The sequence below is a fragment of the Miniopterus schreibersii genome, assembly GCF_964146895.1.
Source record: "Miniopterus schreibersii genome assembly, chromosome: 18".
NCBI lineage: Eukaryota > Metazoa > Chordata > Mammalia > Chiroptera > Miniopteridae > Miniopterus > Miniopterus schreibersii.
Genome location: NC_138121.1, coordinates 27,878,038 through 27,896,770, shown reverse-complemented (window position 1 = coordinate 27,896,770; position 18,733 = coordinate 27,878,038). Strand labels below are relative to the sequence as shown.

The 18,733-nt window shown below is 45.5% G+C and overlaps 1 protein-coding gene across 2 annotated transcripts in view; it reads left to right on the top strand.

Annotated features, from left to right (window-relative positions):
* ZCCHC14 (zinc finger CCHC-type containing 14) overlaps positions 1-16,978 on the top strand; it is a 57,004-nt gene extending 40,026 nt beyond the window's left edge. Inside the window, exons 4-14 of one of the 2 annotated variants that reach the window (XR_013997580.1) lie at positions 2,518-2,589; positions 5,401-5,510; positions 6,566-6,660; positions 6,740-6,794; positions 7,842-8,121; positions 9,514-9,605; positions 9,942-10,069; positions 11,158-11,298; positions 11,383-12,852; positions 14,066-14,515; positions 16,605-16,978. Coding sequence is in view for 1 of the 2 variants with exons in the window: in XM_081119253.1 (XP_080975379.1) it covers positions 2,518-2,589; positions 5,401-5,510; positions 6,566-6,660; positions 6,740-6,794; positions 7,842-8,121; positions 9,514-9,605; positions 9,942-10,069; positions 11,158-11,298; positions 11,383-12,852; positions 14,066-14,121 (2,499 nt within the window). In the remaining variant the exon portion in view is untranslated. Of the gene's footprint in view, positions 1-2,517; positions 2,590-5,400; positions 5,511-6,565; positions 6,661-6,739; positions 6,795-7,841; positions 8,122-9,513; positions 9,606-9,941; positions 10,070-11,157; positions 11,299-11,382; positions 12,853-14,065 lie in introns of both variants that reach the window. The other variant, XM_081119253.1, reaches the window with a different exon arrangement.
* The last annotated feature ends 1,755 nt before the right edge of the window (positions 16,979-18,733 follow it).

Sequence of the window (18,733 nt, the reverse complement as noted above, 5' to 3'; positions counted from 1 at the left end):
GTGGTTGGTTTGGGATTTCTCAGAGGCCTGGTGGTAGGTGCAGTAGGTGTGGTGGCGCGGGGTCTCCCACCCACCTTAGGGATGTGGCATGAGCAGTGGGCAGGCCTCTGGCTTGGCCAGTTCCTGTGCAGGGCTAGGAAAATGTCACTCCACATGCTTCGGAGTGTGGTGCCAGGTGGAAAACAGAACCGTTGCAAACTGAGGTGAAAAGTGAGAATTAGACTGAGTGTGAGAAATCCTAAGTATATGTCTGTTTTATGCATATATTGTTTTTTGTGTTGTATGCCTAAGATGTGTTAAATCTCTCAGTAAGGCCAGGCAGCTCTTTGAGTAAGTGGTAGGAAAAGGCTGTGCCACAGTTTGATTGGCAACATCTTTTCTTGGTATGTAAGATAACAGAGCAGCTTACAATTGAAGCCACTTTGGATTTGACGGGGCATGTGTGTCTGTAGCATGTGGTGTGACGTGAGGCTTCTCCCTTGTATCCATGCCCCTCTGCGGCCTGTCCCTTCATCTGGTGCAGGGAGTGGGGTCGCAAGCGAGGCAGAGGTGTGAGGGTGAAACGATTTTGCATCTGCGGAGCATAGTGGTGCTGGGCTCAGCCTGGAAGTGAGCGCTTGTTTCCAGTCCTTCCTTCCTGTTTGCCCACAGTTGAAATGTCAACTCCATTAGGAAGTAAAAGAAAAACATCAGGAACAGACACCCTAGGATAGTTGTACCTATTTAAAGTACATCATTGTTGAGGATGCACATTGTCTATTTCAACATAAAATAATCTGTCTGTGCTACCCTTACTGTTTGGGTGTTGGATTTCATGTTTTAGTTGGGTAACGAGGTGTTCACGTGATATGAATGTGGAAGGAGAGAGAAGAGGCAAACTAGAAACAGATTGTTGTCACGGTGTAAGAGTTGTAAGGAAAAAATAAGTTTTCCACGTCTTTTACTTTGAAAAACAAGAGTAAAACATCTAATGACTGGGAAGTTTCCACCTTTAATCATAGGTGCTACTTGTGTTTTATGTGGGTAGCAGCTCCCCCCACCACCACCACCAAATTTCTTTTTAATGTCATAAGATTTGGTTATTTTACACAAAAACAGTTTGGGTGTTTTCATTTTAGTGTAGGTAGGTTTTAGATAGCAAGGCACATTCGTTCAGAGAATGCCAGTGCTGGCCTTGCTTCTGAGTTCCCGTAGGTGTTGGCAATTCAAAGATAAAGGAGATGGTCCTTTTCCTCAGTTAGTGTGTATTTGATGGGAACTTGATGAAACAGATGCCTCATTAATTTTTGTGTGTTGTGACAACTACTAAAATAGAAAGGGACTTATGTGAGTTTCAGCAGCCAAGAGGGGAGATGGCCATCCTTCCAGGCCAGAGGAGCCCTTCAGCATCCACGGTGAGGGTCGGCGGGGGGAGCAGGAGTTTTTGATATCTCCAAGCTCTGTTTGCTCTAAATCAGTGTAAATATAATGCTTTATTTTGGGTAATAAAATACATTTGGTCATTTTATTTCCTGACTTGAAATCCTCCAGTGGCTTCTTCTGGATTTTAGGGTAAAGTTCCTATTTCATGGTTTAACCCCTCTTGCTCTGGCCCTTCCTCCCTCTCATCTCATGCGGTCCCCTTTGTCTGTCTCATTCCTTTAGCAGACTTCTTACCTGCCCTTTCGAATTCAGCTCATGCTTTTCTCATGCTGAATGGCCCTCTGATGATGTCCATAGGTGCCGCCTCCCCCCCCCTCATGTTCACTTAGCACCTTAGGTGGAAACATTGGTGCTGAGAGAAAACCCAAAGAAAAAGACCCAGCCCTCTCCCCCAGGGAGCTTAAAGTCCATTTGGAGAGACTGACATTTATAAAGTAGTGAAATAAAACTACCCATTGTCATACATGCAGGCAAGGAAAAACACACATATGTGTAGTCAGGTCTTTGGCATACCAGACATTTTAGAACTTCTTCCAGAAAGTCTGAGGTTTGTCCCCGAATTCTTCCTACACTCCCCCGCTATAGAAGATTTTCTCTGCTGTTTAGTACTGATGCCCTGGCCTGCTGTCATGGATTTACTCCCATGGGGCCCCAGTTCTGTGAGATTCCTGAAGACGGGTGCATACAAGCATTTACTGTGTGGACGCATAGGCTGATTTCTGGTAACTTCTTGACTCGAATCTAAAGTCACGTGCACCGACCTAAGAGGAGGTCCTCTTGCAGATGATGTATACTAGCATCACAAGTCGTAACTGTCAGTGACTTGCTAGAACTTGACGAGCAACCTTAGACTCCCTGCTTGAGTAATTTGGTGATACTTGAGTAATTGCACAAAACACAAAATTAAGCTTTGGACCTGGGGGAATGCTCTTTAACAAGTCAAGGGGTATGTAATGCTCCATTCACAAGGTGCACAATACACTAGGGCCTGTTGTGTTCATGGCACTTGCGCCAACAAGGATGCCTGGACAAGCCTGCTGTGAATTACGTATGTGGTGTCTGTTTTTAAGGTTGGTTTGTTTGTTTGTTTTTAAGGTCTTGTGGTCTGACTCTTCAGTAACATCAGTAACCAAATCTTCCTCTGAAGTGACTGAATTTATTTCAAAGGTAAGGTGATTAAAGGCTCTTCTAAAATGAGAAGGCTTTCGTTCCCCTGTGGGTGGTAATGCTGCAGAGTGATTGCAGATGGCTTCCTTCAGCCAGGGTAGTGAGTGCAGTGCCTGGAAGTCGCGCCTGTCCCCAGGCAGCCCAAGGTCTGCCTCTAACAGGGTGCCCAGCAGTAAACACAAGGTCCTTGATGTCATGGTCTCGGCTCCCTCCAGTGGCTGAGAACGAGACAAGGCAGGAGATGCCGCTGCCTGGATGACCAGGGGTGTTTGGGTTGGTTGCTCTTCAGCGGAGGCTGAGGGAGAGGCGCACACAGGTTGCTCAGTGGTCAGAGGCTTCACCTGGTCCCTCCTTTTACCTGTTTTACACGTTGGATTTTCCTGTTTATTTTTATTTATTTATTTTCCTGTTTATTTTTAAATTGATTCAACAAACATTTGAACGAAAGGTTTCACTACTACATAAGCACCTCTTTACCTACATATGCATGTGTACATGCATACTACTTACAGACGTGTATATAAAGTTTCTCCAAAGCCAGACATTGTCATTTTAAAATCAGGGATATAATCCTGGAGGGGAAAACCCGCTGATGGATCCTACTTTAAAAGCTTGAACAGGAGGTGGTTTGATTCCTACCTGTCCTTTTGGCCTGTCAGGCACAGAGGAACACTGTGCCATGCTCCCTAGGATTACTGATCCTCCCTAGAGTTCACTTTTCCTCTCTAACATCCAGAACACTAAATTTTCTCGCCTTTGTGCCTAGCCTCTCATTTTGTAAAAAACAAAAACAAAAAACCTTCAGTTTCTTTGAACTGCCTGGTACTGGCAGGAACGGTGACCTTACATTGGTCTTTTGCCTGGGTGTGTACAGTGGCTCATATTCTTGGATACCTGGTTTGCTGTCTTCCATTAATTTTGGAAAATTCATGCCCATTATCACTTCAGATATTCCTCTGCCCGCGCACTCGCCCTTCTCCGGGATCTCAGTTACACGCACTCGGACCCTCGCTGCTCCCTGCAGCTCTCGGGTGCGCGGGTTTTTCTGCTCTGCGCTCTGCTTCAGCGCAGACGGTTTCTGTTTTCCTCGCCTCATGTTCATTGATGTTGCTCCTCCAGCTCTGCCCAGGCGCTGCCGAGCCTGTTGGATTAGTTGAATTCATCTCTCATACCATGGTTTTCTTGTTTTTATTTTTATTTTTTTGTTTCTCTTCCTAGCTTTTCCATTTGACATGTCTTAATCAACTTTACATCTCTGCTGAAATCTCCTAATATTTCATGTATGTTGTTTTTGTTTTTTATTTTTTACTAAATGTTTTACTATGTTAGTCATAATTATTTTAAAGTCCACGTCTGATAGTTGGTTCCAACATTTGGGTTGGTTTTGAGCCTGGTTCTGATGATTATCTTGACAAGTTTTTTCTTCTCCCTTTTTCTTGGGGGTATGCCTTGAGTGTTAGAGATCACGTTTAGGAAATACAGAGACTGAGGGGAATAGTGTTATGCCTGGAAATGGGCGTGCTGCTGCGCTCTCAGGCCCTTGGTTGGTTCCTCCAGTTGATCAGGTCGGGCGGGGCTGGGTGTGGGTTCTGTGGCTCCTATGGTTACCTTCAGTGCACCTCAGGCTTCAGGTTTCTCCAGCGAAGGGCTCTGGTACCTTGATCCTGGAGCGTAGAAAGGTTCTCAGTGGTCTTGCTTCACACCCAGCTTTCAGCAGCCTCACGTGGCTGTGGCACAGAGGGGTCTTCCTGCTCTGTTTACCCCTCAACTCACCCCACGCCCCACCTCGGGAGACAGCTGTTACTTGTTGCCTGGTGATGGACTTGAGGCAGGAGTGAGGGGGATTCTTCCCCCTCCCAGCCTTAGGCCCAGGCACAAAGCCTTGACAGAGACTCTCTCACCTCCCTGCCCCTTCATTCCCCAGCAGCTGCTGACCTCTCTGCTTTGTGATGGTGCAGGATCCTTGACTCAGGTGGACCCCTTCCTCAGGGCCCGAGTGGCTTTGCTTTTACCTTCCCCCAAGACATGGTATTTCTGCCTGTGCCTTGGTGCCAGGAGGACTTCCTAGCCTGCACCCAGAGACAGGAAAGTATTGCTGCTTCCCATCCCCAGAAACTTGGGGTCTTTGCTTGGGCTCTGGGAGCAGGAGCAGCCTTGTTCCTCCCCTGGCAGCTTAAGGGCTTTTGTCTTGGATTGAGTGAAGTCTCCAGGGAAAGGCCTAGGGTTTCCTCCCTGGCCCCTAGGAGGAGCCAGTTCACATCTCTGCCACCTGTGGAGGCTCTCCCTGGTATCCTGCCTGTGAAAGAGAGCTTGGGAATGAAGGCGCACTCCCCTTGTGTTTGGGGTTCCTGGCTGATGGATACCTGGCCCACACTCAGCCTGTGGGAATGTGTCCATCTTGGCCAATCTCTTCTACCTGCTTATGTGGCGGCCACCTCCTCCTCGTGCTCTGCCACAGCTGAGACAATTTACGTGTCTCTCTTTCTCGGAGGGATGGTCCTTCTTGAAATTCAGTTTAGGTGATGGCCTTGCAGTTCAGCCCTCTGATGGGCTCAAGGAAAGGTACGAAAGGTACGATTGTGTAGAATATCAAGCTTTTCCTTGATGTTATAGTGGGAGTGTGATGTTCTTTTGTGGCTTTTCTACATCCCAAGTGGATGTAGAACCCCAAAGAGGCTAATAGAATGGTACTTTGTATCACACCAGCAGACGTCACCATCTCATACCTGACCAAGTTTTTCTTACATGGAAGAATTCTGGTTCTATAAAATGAATTTTGACATACTTCCTGTGCTTTTCCATTTCTTTCAGTTATCTCAGCTCTACCCTGAAGAAAATTTGGAGAAATTCATTCCTTGCTTAGCTGGCCCAGATTCGTTTTATGTAGAGCGAAACCACATGGATCTGGAAGCGGACCTGAGGTAATGCTCTTCACCCCACTCCGGAGCCATAGGGAGCAGCCCTGCCCCTGGCACGGTGGTAATCGATGACCGTTTGCAGTGTGGGCAGGCTGGGCAGGTCCGCACATGAGCTGCCTGGTCATCCAAGGAGCTCTTGAGGTTACATAGTACTCTCTGTAGTTTGAGTCTCTACTTTGTTTCTAGGGATTTTCATCATTTATGGGCAATTTGAACACTCTTAATAAGCCAGTTGTGATTTTAAGGATATGAGCAAAGGAATTTCAAAGTATATGCTACTTGCCCTGGCCAGGTAGCTCAGTTGGTTAGAGCATCGTCCTGATACTCCAAGGTTGCAGGTTTGATCCCCGGTCAGGGCACATACAAGAAGCAACCAATGATGCATAGATATGTAGAGCAACAAACTGATGTTTCTCTGTCTCTCTCCTTCCCTCCCTTCCTCTCCCTCCTCTCCACCTCTCTCCCTTCCTCTCTCTCTAAAATCAGTAAATAAAAAAACCAAAGTATATGCTACCATTTAATATAGTTTTGACAGTCTTATAAAATTACATCTGATTACTATTTCTGCCCTATAGTTGAAAGTTAAGACTGTTCCAGGGCCTAATAAAAAGTCTCCTAGGCCAGGTGTCTCTGGACCCTGGATCCTGTCCTAGCATTCTGGTTTTGTAAATGTGCAGGAAGGGGCTGGCCTGCTTCCTGATCTCCAGAACGGGACCCGACATCTTAGCACCTGAGACCTAGTTGTAGCACGGTGGCTGCACATTCCCAGCGATTGTGATGGCACTGATTGTGGTCACGTTATAGCTCACTGACCATATTGTGAACCCTGAAAGGCTTGATTCATACAGTATAAGTAAGAGAAGGGGTGTGGGGAAACAGTATGAGTTATAATCAGGATTAAATTGAATTAAATCAGGGTGACTATGGAATAAGGCACTTCTGTTTATTTTTCTCTCTAATGTATATTTTTCTTAATTGGAAAATAAAATCTCCCTCCCAGTCAGTTTTTGGCAATACCATTTTAATGCTGATAAACTCCTCCTTGGTTTAATTTTTAGGTACTTGGCTTCATTACCTTCTCATGTACTGAAAAATGACCATGTTAAGAAATTTTTCAGCACTTCATCTCCCACCCAACAGCTTCAAAGTCCAAGTGAGTTTGTAAAATGGGATTAAATAAGGAGAATATTTTTATCGTCTGTAAATCTCATGATATTTCTTTTAACTCACAGGTCCTGGCAACCTTTCCCTTTCTAAAGTCGGTACCATGATGGGCGTGTCTGGAAGGTGAGACTTCTGCTATGTAACCAACGCCTTTCAAATCAGCATTGTTACTTCTGGTTGTGAACAGTTATTTCTAGAGTTAAGTCATTCTCAGTCTTAGTCTTCAATATTGTAGAGAGAGGAATTGTATAGAGATAATCCAATTTAAAGTCGTCCCCCCCCAAAAAAATAAAATAAAGAAGTAGTTCTCTGAGCCACTGGAATTGGAATTCCCAAGGACCCCCATTGCAGATGCAGCTTCTGGGCCCTGTTCACCCTAGGAAGCCAGGATTTCTGAGAATGTTCGTTTGTATAAGCTCACAGTGGTGAGTAGGCCATGCGGCCAGAGTGCTGCTTTAGGATCCTCTGTTCTTATGAGCCTGACAGCGATCGTAGGAGCGCTCAGGTGACAGGCCACCTGCCTGCCTGACAGCTGACCTTTTAATCGGCCAACATCACGAAGAGCATGCGCACACAGCTGTGTGAAGAGCTAGGCAGTTAGTTGTGTCTTGGAAAGCGCTGACTTTCTTCTTGACTGTGTACCATTCAGCCTGGTGTATGCTGAGCACACAGTAAATCTTGGTGGGTTTACAGTTTAGAGTGGAAGGGGCAAGGACAGCAAGTAGAATGCTTTTTTTTTTTAAGTTAATTTGAGTATTAAAGCTTTAGGAGTCAGTTTTAATTTATGATTGTCAGTATCATCCTGTGATACAAATAACAGAAACTAGCCTGATTGTGACACACACATATGTACATACATGTGCACACACAGATAGATAGATACAGTCTTAAGCATGTGCATTCAAACATTGTACACATGTTCTTAAGCACATCATACAAATAGATACATATACATGCATGCACACACATGTACACACACACACCTACCGACATCAGACTTCAGTGTGTGTTGTGCTGGAGTGGAGAAGTGGCAGAAAGAGCTCTGAGGGTAGCAGTGGGTGTGACCACAGATGCAGTCCAGGCTGCAGAAGCTGCCTCGTGCATACCACTAACAGTGATCTTCCCTGGAGGCTGCTCACCTTTGAAACCACACGTCCTTTGTCCTTACAGGCCCGTGTGCGGAGTGGCCGGCATTCCGTCTTCTCAGAGTGGTGCCCAGCACCACATGCAGCACTCAGCTGGCGCGGCCGCCTTGCCCCACTGCTCCCATGCAGGGGGCGGGGGCTCTGCACTGGCCTACCGGACCCAGATGGACACCTCGCCTGCCATCTTAATGCCTTCCAGTCTGCAGACCCCTCAGACCCAGGAGCAAAATGGGATTTTAGATTGGCTGAGGAAACTGCGTTTGCACAAGTACTATCCCGTCTTTAAACAGCTCACAATGGAAAAGGTATGTTGGCTACTAAGCAGGCAATGTAGAATTTGCTTTTCTCAGGTAACCTGTCTTCTGACCTCATTCCTAGAGGAATTGAGTTGGGTTTCTAAACTGTATGTGATGTGGAAATCACAGCGCCTGGTATTTAACACCTATAGACGCATGCTCTAAGTCCTGCATGCTCTCCGGAGGGTGGCAGTGGGTTAGAACCTGAAGGCTGCCTGCTGCTGAACAAAAGCTGAAACAAGATTGGTTGTAAATAGCTTTTTTAGGTAGTTTGAGGTCTTTACAAATTTGGAACTCTGTGATGTGAAGGACATTGTTTCCATCAGTCCTGCAATAGGTAGAAATAGTGAATCCCGGTGCCTACACTCCCCAGCCCCCATCTTGGATGTCCTTCAGTGTAAGTCTGTGCATGTGCTGATGCTCAGCAAGGCCAGTTCTACAAGGAGCCCAAACACTTTGGTCCCAGTACGTGGCTCTCTGATGATCTGGCTTCATTTAGGGTCATATGGCTAAAGGAGTAAATGAATTTTAGGGCTTTCAAGCAGTCCCATGTAGAAATTATTTTTTACAATAGAAAGGTCAGATGAGGAGCATTTTTTCACTCTTAAATTCTGAAATTTCTTAAGTCTTGGTATCACTGATAAAACTAAGACCTGTAGGCAGTATCTGAACTATGAGCTCCCCCTGTTGGATAAAATGGCTTGGTGGCTTTTATCCAGGTAAAATTTCATTTGTCCAAAAATCTGCAACTGAAACTTAGAAATTCAGCTTTTACTACATAATAAAAAACAAATTTTAAGTATATTTGTAATAGTCTCAGTTTAGGATTCATAGATCTTAAAAATAACTAACCTTGGTCATGATCAGATTTTAAAGTTTTAGTCTAATGTATTAGATTAATGTTAAAATGGCTACAGTCACAAATCATGTCCTGTACCGTCTTGAGAACCAGAGTACCATTTGATTCTTGGTGTAAGGCTGGGTTAGTTCTGATGGCCTCTACTCTTCTGGGCCACTTGCTACCCAGCAAAGTTGCTGTTGTCCCAGATTTCAAGAAAAAAGCCATTAAAAGAAACTGTCTTCCTGTCTGCAGGAAGATAAGTGCTTGCATTTGAGGGGGTCGCCCCAGGGAGGAAGGGGGCAATTCCATAGATTGCATCGCAGTAGTCACCTGCCTGCAGGGGACCCAGTCTTCGCCGAGCCATTGTGAGGTGCCTATGTCCCTTAGATGCAAAACGAGCGTCTCATACTTTGAACTGTGAATACCAAAACATCTGGCAAGTAAATGTTTTGGTGTTCCCAAGTCTTTTGATCTGTTTACATATCCTAGAGGTGGAATCAGAGTTATTTGTTTTCAAAGTCCTAATTCTCAGTAACTGTGATTTATTTCTTCTATGGAAGTTCCTGAGCCTTACTGAAGAAGATCTAAATAAATTTGAATCCCTCACCATGGGAGCAAAGAAAAAACTCAAGACTCAACTGGAGCTGGAGAAGTAAGTGAAGTTGTGAGCTATCTGTTATTTTAATTTCTGACATGCCAAACAGATGCTACGACCTAGAATTTTGTTACATGTTAGTGATTGGATCACTTTTGATTGCTTATCAAATCTTAATGCTTTTAAAATTCTATGACTGTGGCTCTCGTTTGCTAGGAAAGGCCCTTCGTAGTGAATCTGACTAGTGAGAATGTGTTGTTTTTCACCTTGGAGTTTATTTTGATGAAAATCACCTTTGTGTGGAATATATGTACTTAACGCAGAGTTAGTGAAACATTAGAAGATTTTTCAGCAGAATTTAAAATTGGCTTGCTTGGATACTTTCTTATACAGGGAGAAGTCAGAGAAACGGTGCCTGAACCCCTCAGCCCCTCCCCCAGTCACCAGCAGTGGAGTGGCCCGAGTGCCCCCCACGAGCCATGTGGGGCCCGTGCAGAATGTCCGAAGCCCCCATGCTGCAGGTGGGTGAGAGCCAAGTCAGCCTTGACACATGGAGTGCAGCCTGATCCTTTTGATAATCATTAGACCTCATAACACACCCTTTGCCATAAAATAACAATTACTATTCATTATTTTAGCTTTTGTAGTCTCTGCCATAGGAAATTAGAAGGGTCATTTGGCTTAGAAGCTGGAGACTGGTGAGTCACCTAAAGTTTGGGCAAAATAATTAGATCCAGAGACGACTATGGTGAGAGGGAAAGAGCAGAAAGTATACAAAACAGATGAAAACGTCTCTCTTCCCCTAGATCGGGCACAGAGGCCAGGTTTAGGCCATTGCCTAGTAGGCTTATTTGGAAATTCTCCTTAATGCTTGAGCACCAGCCTTTCTGCTCTGGGGCCTTGAAGTTTCAGTGATCTAGTTTTTCAGGCACCTCCGAGGACCCCTGTATAAGTTGCTCTGTTGTTTTCTTTCTCTCTCAATCCTCACCCGAGGACATGCTTTCATCAGTTTTCGGGGGGGGGGGGGGGGGGGAGATATAGATTGGTTGCCTCCTGCACATGCCCTGACCAGGGATCAAACCCAAAACCTGGGTGTGTGCCCTGACCAGGAATTGAACCCTCAGCCTTCTGCTGTACGGGATGGTGCTCCAACCCACTGAGCCGTCCCAGCAGAACTATCAAGAGTAACAGTACACGAGGAAGGAAGAAATGCCAGTGGATCATTTAAGTGGTTATTTGACTAAGACGGTTTTATGTCCCTCAACCTCATGCAGCGGGGTGGGGCGGGGCATTTGTGGGGGACCGCTTCTGCAGCACCCGGCTGGCTCGGGAACCGTTTTCTCATTCTGGTGTTGGAGTGGGGAGGCCTTAGAGCATCTGGCTGAGAGCTTTGCTGGGTTTGCATCTGCCATGTGACTAGCTGGCAGTTCTCTTAAGAATGTCAGAGCCCTGACTATGGACATAATCATACCTGCCTTCTTGAGACTGATGTAAAGAAATCAGTGTGTGATAGATTTGTACGGAGGTGGGTGATGGGGGGACCCATCGGAGCTCTGTAACGCATGGATTGGGTGCCACATTTGAACTATCACTTGTCCCTTCTCCGCAGCACTGCGGGTGGAAGTAGAGCAGCCCCCTCACCAGACGGCCCGGGAAGGCAGCTCCTCAGAGTGCTCCAGTTCTTCACCCAGCCCAATGGGAGTGCAGGCCCGGGAAGAGAGCTCGGACAGTGCCGAGGAGACCGACAGACGTAAGGCTGTCCATTATGGCTGGCTCGGCGCTGCCTCTGTCCTGGCCTGTGGAGCTGTGCTGACCTCTTTGTTTCCTTCTCTAGGTGTGGAGATGCACTTGGAGGGCCCTGATAAGGAGAAACCTGTCATGCTGCTGAATCATTTCACATCAAGTTCCGCCAGACCCACAGCCCAGGTGCTCCCTGTGCAGAATGAGGCAGGCTCCAATCCTTCGGGCCACCACCCCCTGCCCCCGCAGATGATGACTGCAGCCTCACACATCGCACCCATCCGCATGCTGAATTCTGTGCACAAACCGGAAAGGGGAGGCACGGACATGAAGCTTCTCTCGTCATCTGTGCACTCACTGCTGTCTCTAGAAGAAAGGAATAAAGTCTCTGGACCAAGAAGCGGCATCAAAGTGGACAAGAGCTTCGGCAACGCCATGATGGACGTGTTGCCCACGTCTGCCCCCCATCAGCCCATGCAGGTCCTCTCTGGACTTGCTGAGACCAGCTCCGTGTCGCCCACCATCTCCTTTGGTCCCCGCACCAAAGTTGTCCACGCGTCTGCACTGGACAGGGTGATGAAGCCGGCCCAGCAGCCGGCCCTGGTGGTGGAGACCAGCACTGCTGCCGTGGGAACATCCAGCACGGTCTTCCACGTGGCTCGACCGCCAATCAAACTTCTGGTGTCTTCATCTGTCCCTGCGGATTCTGCCATCTCTGGGCAAACTTCCTGTTCTAATAACGTGCAGATCAGTGTGCCCCCTGCAATAATAAACCCGCGGACTGCTCTGTACACAGCCAACACCAAAGCTGCCTTCTCTGCAATGAGCAGTGTGCCTGTGGGCCCCCTGCAGGGCAGCTTCTGTGCGAACAGCAACACTGCCTCCTCCAGTAGCCACCCTTCCCCATCCTTCCCAAACATGGCCACTGTGCCCAGCTGCCCCGCCCCCAGCTCCAGCCCTGCGCTCTCTTCCGTCCCTGAAAGCAGTTTCTATAGCAGCAGCAGCAGCAGCAGTGGCAGCGGCTCCCCCGGGAACATTCCTGCCTCTGCTCAGAACCACCACCACCACCACCACCATCAGCAGCCGTCGGCACCCCAGCAGCCGTCACCTGGCCCGCCACCTGGCTGCGTCGTGTGCACGTCCTGTGGATGCAGCGGGAGCTGCGGCTCTGGTGGCCTGACCGTCAGCTACGCCAATTATTTCCAGCACCCATTCTCGGGGCCGTCCGTCTTCCCTTTCCCCTTCCTGCCCTTCAGCCCCGTGTGTGGCAGCGGCTACGTGGGCACCCAGCAGTACGGCAGCAGCGCCTTCCCGGTTGTGCACTCGCCCTATGGCGGCAGCGTGCCCGCCGAGCCTGTGCTGGGCAGCCAGTCCACATTCGCCGTCCCTCCCATGCAGAGCTTCATGGCAGGGGCCGCTGGTGTGTACCAGGCCCAGGGCTTGGTGGGCAGTAGCAATGGCTCCAGTCACAAAAAGAGCGGCAACCTCTCATGTTACAACTGTGGGGCCACCGGTCACCGCGCTCAGGACTGCAAGCAGCCGTCCATGGACTTCAATCGGCAAGGTAAAGGCGGGCCGCGGCCGGCGAAGCTCCGGAGGCAGACCAGCTACACTGGCTAGCAGTGCAGCGCTGCCCAGAGAGGTGCAGGCGAAGGTTTACTGGTTATGAAAATAATAGTAAACTTGCTTCTTTTTAAAACAAAAAGTAACTTTTAAAATGTTCTTTGCAAAAGCATGAAATGTTTGGTAGTTTCAGAAGCTCCCAAAAGGAGGGTTACTTTGGTTCTAAGACTCTCCATGGTTTCAGCCTACTACTAATTCTAGAGCATGTTGAGCTGGCGGTGGAGAGGGCGTCTGACCCCAGGGCTCCTTGGTTTATTACCTCTTGACATGTGACTGGGGAGCAAGTATGGGTGACTTAATGCCACCCCACACCCTTTAACTGAAAGCCTAGGGCGAAGCACATGTTCAGTCGCTGCAGATGGAAGTCAGTGTCCCTACCTCTGTCCCAGTCCAGGGCGCCCATGGGTGCTGGTGTGTCCGTGAGTGCATGATAGCATCCTCACTGCTACCCTCTTCCGTCTCCCCTTTCTCCTGCTTGCTCTCTGTCTCCTTTCGTCAAATTCAAGTATGTGGCTGATGTGTTTATTACAATGGGTTTGTTCTTGCTGTTGGTTTTGGAAAGATGATTAAACTGGGTCTTGGGAAAATTGGTCCCAGCTCTGTGACTGTTCACTGTGCAGCCTTGAAAAGTCACTTGATCTCTGTAGGTGTGAGGGTTGCTCTAGACCTGTGATTCCCAGACCTGCCTGTGCATCTTAGCCACCTGCAGAGCTGTAAAGACAAGCTCAGACTCAGTAGGTCTGGTGGCAGGTGGGGGCGACTGTGGGCTATGGCCACCCCATGTTGATAGAGATGGTGCTGCATCTCCTGAAGCAGCAAGCCCAGAGCACGTGGCCCCTGTCCCCGGGAGGGTGCACGCTGGATGGCCCACCAGCTGTGTGCTGTTGGAGTCCCAGCAGAAACTCTCCTAAAAAGAATAAAGGAATGGATTGGTAACTCTTCAGTCATTTCATCCCTTGTCTGATTTTTATAAACTAGTAAAACAGTGTCCAGTTTTGGGGTGGGAGAGGGGGTGGCAGTGGTTAGAACAGGTGGTCTAGATTTCCAGCACCTGAATCTTGACCAGTGACTCTGGAAATAACTTTGGACAGGTCGGTGGTTTGTGGTAATTCTACAGTGATTCAAATTTCATCTCTTTTTTTCCCTCTCTCTAGGTACTTTTAGGTTGAAATATGCCCCTCCAGCAGAAAGTCTGGACTCCACAGATTGATATTTTTCTCTGGCAACAGAACACTATTAAGCCATGGAGACATAAGGAAAATTAAATACAAAACTGAGAAGTCTAGTTGCTGTTGAGCTTAATATTTTTAATCCAAAGGTGCTTTACTTTATTAGACTGGATAGAAAACCTAGCGTAGGAGTGCATCAAACTCGGTTTTATTGCCAAAATTCTAGATTGGAGCTTGATGTCAGGACTTGCCTAGTGGCCACCTCCACCCTTGACTGCAATGCAGAGGCCTCCCGTCTCTGGAAGAGCATTGCCGTAATTGGTCCTACTAGGCTCACACGTTAATTCCAGGGCAGCTACGCGAGATCGGAATCGAGAACTGAAGGTTGGAGTTCTCCAAGTGGAGTTCCACCAGTCGGACTCTTGACACCCCTGGGTGAGGGAAAATGTCACCTTTGTTTTGTTTTGTTTTGTTCCTAAAGTGGTTAGGCACTAATTTCTGGGCTTTTTAGGAATTGCACTACAGAAGAATGTAAACTGATGTCAATCTCTGCAGTTCTGGAGACAAACTCGCTGAGAGCAGTCAGTGCAAGACATTCGGAGAATCTGTTTTTAAAGAGTTGGCACCAGCAGGCTATGTGACCTAGTACACAACAGAGATTTTAGTATTTACTTTCCTCCTTAAAACACTTTGTAGCAGTTTCAGGTTTTTTTTTTTTCTGCAAATTTTAACTACATTATTAAGTAGAAATAGTTACTCGCAACAACTTAATTTCTAAGGGTCCAAGTCCCAGAGAATCCCTAGTTGTCAAAGCTTCAAGAATATCTTCTTTACCTACCGGCCCTTCCATAGCTTTGAGTCCTGTCATTTTTCCACCATGAAGCAACTCTGCAGACACACGGTAACAGCATGGCCTTTGTGAGTTGGCTCTGACAGATGCTATCCATCCGTAGCAAAGTTTGCAAGTTTTTTAAATCTCACACAGCCTTCCCAAGGACCCCAAGGCTTACTGCTAACAGATTCACACTTGACACACATTTCAACAATACAGTCCTGTAATTTGTGAGCAAAAGATTTGCAATTTTCTCCTGTCAGCTTCTTTTGTATTAGGCTGTGTATTAATAGTTCTGTTAAAAATTACCTGGAAGGCTACAATAGATAGTGGTGAGACTCTAAAAGAGACCACACCAACAGGACAGAGCTACAGGATCTGCAGAAGTCTAGTTTCATCGAGCTGGCAAATAAGTCCTCACCACACAGCTCTCAGTTCCACCCCATTGCAATGAGAGCTTTCTGGTCTGAAATTTAAGGACTTAAATTTTCAAGACTAAAGGGAATTTTCTGCTTAAATAATACTATTTTAAATGCTAAAGCCTTCATTGAAATATTGATCGGTAAGGCCTTACCCAGGGATTTTCCAGTTGCGTATTTATTTTAAAAAAAGAAAACCGTAATATTCAGACCATTCTTAAAATGGGACAATCAGCCTCAAACAAAATTGATGTAAATCAAAAGAATACCCTAGAATTTGAGGCACTGTGAGGTTTCAAATTTTGAGATCAGTTTCCTGGCTTCATGGAAACTAAATCAGAAAGTTGTTACATTTTTCTTATGAAAGGCTTTTAGTAGAGTTTTTTAGAGTTTTATTTTAGTAGAGTTTTATTTCTATGCAATGCAGAATTGACAGACCTCTGTATTCTTATATCTCTTCCTGGTACACAGTATTATTACCTAGTTTTTAAGCAATGGTGATGCTTATAACAGTTTTTTGGGGAATGTTACATTGATCTCTTAAATTATAAACACTACAAAAATGTCAAAATAATGAGAACTGACACAACTTTGCCTTAAAGAATATTAGACTGGAACTTGTCATATTATGTTAAAGGAAGACTTAGAGTGTTTATTGATGTTTACGATTTTAATATTTCTGAAGGCCGTTACAGTGGCCTGGATATGTGCTGAAAGCCAAACTTTTAAATTTTTTGGTTTTTTTTAAACAAATAAATATTTTAAATAAATCCTATTTCAACATAGTGAAATTGTTGAAAATTGTCTCATAACAAAAGAAAAAAGTCATATTTAGTTTTTTTGTTTTAATGGTCAGTATTGGGAAATGAAAGTGTCTTTTGTTACCCTTATAAATATCTTGATAAATATTAGAAGTTAGCATTACATACAACAAAAAAATCAAAACTTTGAAGTATGACATTCAAATTGAGGTAAATAAGTTCAGACATTGTGTGGCTGTGTTCCAGTCATCAAAGGTCTTAGAAAAATTCCCAGTTTCTTTGAAAGTGCGTGTGTGGTGTGACATTTCCAGTGAGGTCATTCCGAGGTGAGAATTGTAAAATGTAAATAATGAGATACACAGGACACAAAGCTGCTGATCCATCAGATCTCTTCCCAAGTGAATCCCATACTTGGACTTGGGAATATTTGCTAGCAGCATTCTCTCTGATGAATTTCTCTCCAAAAGCAACCAAAGTCAGTAGGCCTAAAAGAGCATTTTGCATTTCCTCAGAAGATGTCCTCACGTTAGAAACACAGATCAGACTGATCCTTTCAACTACTTAGTCGTTTTCCTGAAATCGTGGCTGTTTTCAAGTGCTGTGGCAACCAGGTAGGTGTGGCACCAGCCACTTTGCTTTGTATAGTCTGTCATATATTAAAGTTTCTAACCCCATTTTTTTCTCCAAGAATGGGGAAAGTGGAATGTACAGATCAAAGTAGAATACGTTGGGATGAAACAACTGTTTCATCTTTTTTTAGAGCAAAACTCAATTTTCTACCTTGTTTTCTAATTTTTATTTCATGGTCATACTGAAAATTGGAAAATGTTTAAACATTAAAACTCCTAATTGTTAAAGACCACTGAGGAAATGGGAACTAGCACTTCCAATAAAAACAAATTTATTTTTGAAAGCAGATATATGATTGGGTATTTTAAAAAACCAGCATCATCTATATAATCTCCAAAAGATTATAGGAGTCAGCTTGTTAATATAGTAGTTAGTAGGTTGAGTATTTTAATTCACTATATTTAGAATTCTATAGGTCCTTTATTGCAAGAAGTCAACTTAGTTAGTTTACACTACACGTTATGTATGGAGGCGCAGTAGCAGTGGTAGTAACTTTGCCTGACGTCACAGCTGTGAAGTGTTTCCTGTTTGAGCACAGGCTGACCAAGGCTTGCACTCATCCATCCACTCACTCCAGTGTTTCCAGTGAGCACTTGCCAAGTGGGAATTGGGTTGCGCACCACCCTCCTCACTCCGTCATTTTGTCACTCTTCTTGCTCTCGTGGTGGTTTACTTAATGCCTTGCTAGTTTTACGTACTGATGACTAATGGCGTTACATGTTAGAGTCTTAAAGGTTGTAAGGGAAACCGTGTCCCTGCTCAGCTTGACCACCCATCTCAGAGGACGGGCCTGTGGAACCTGATCCCGTTGGCCATCCTTTCCAAAGTACAGATGACTCCCAAAGAATGAGTCAGGTGACATTTAAAGCAGTGGGCTCTGAAGAGGCTCAGTTATTGACAAGTCCCAAGGTTATGAAAGTGTCTTTAATCAACATTCACAAAACTACATACTGTGCTGGTTGAGGCCAAAGGTCAATGTTACTACACTGCTAATGGAGGGAGGGAGGGGAGTGTTGGTCGGGTATTGTAACAAGCCCCTCACATGCGTGTTTCTACATGCGCAACGACAAAGGCTTTGGTACTGACACTGAAGACCTCGTACCCTTCAGAATCTTCAGCTTCTGTTGAACATTTTCGTTTTAGGAATGAAGGAAAAGTCTCCCATTCTCGAGCCATTCTTTTATGTCAATTCTACAAAATTGCATGTAACTTTATAAATATTTTTTAAAAATATAGTTTTGTAAATATTTAATATTCTGCTAATTTGATTTTGAATTGTAAATGTCAAGTATTGTTTTTGAGGTTTTTATGTTTTATTATACTTTGTTAAAAGAAAAATTGTACATTTTTAGAATGTTTTTATGAGTAAATTTAATGTACTGAAAATAAAAAGTGAAAAAAAAAAACCATTTCATTTTATTAGGTCCTTGCCTCAAAATATGAAGCACACATCTTTTCAAATAAATCAGTTCTTGATCTCCAAACTTAGGGAGTCAGTCCTTTCTGCCTTCTTCCCAAGCTTTACAAAAGGGACACTTAGTCTTGAATCTGTTTTCTAGAGGTTCCCAGATTTTTAAAGAACGTCCTTGGTGTGGGCAGAAATGTGAATTCTTGATCGGGGTTTAAAGGTGTCACATGCAGCTCTGGCTTTCATAGCAATCACGGTTGGTGGTAATAGATCTAAGCATCTTTTGAATGTTTCCAAGTACGTAGTGAATGTGGCATTAACATGCCCTGGCTCCTAAAGCTCTGTCCTCTGGATTTAGTGGGTGGCAGTCTGAGGGTGCCTAGGACTGCATCTTGGTCATGAGCAATGCCAAGCACTAGAGGGAGAATTTGGTGCCTTTTCCCTAAGACCTCTTGGTGTTTTCAGGCGTGGTAAGGGCTACTGTTAGGTGAACAACATTAGGAGACACAGCTGGCAGCCCCTGACATGGGGCACCTCGCTGTTTGGCTACTTCCAGGGCCTCTGAGTTGTTTGAGGGAACCATACAGGCCAGGCCTCTGGAGA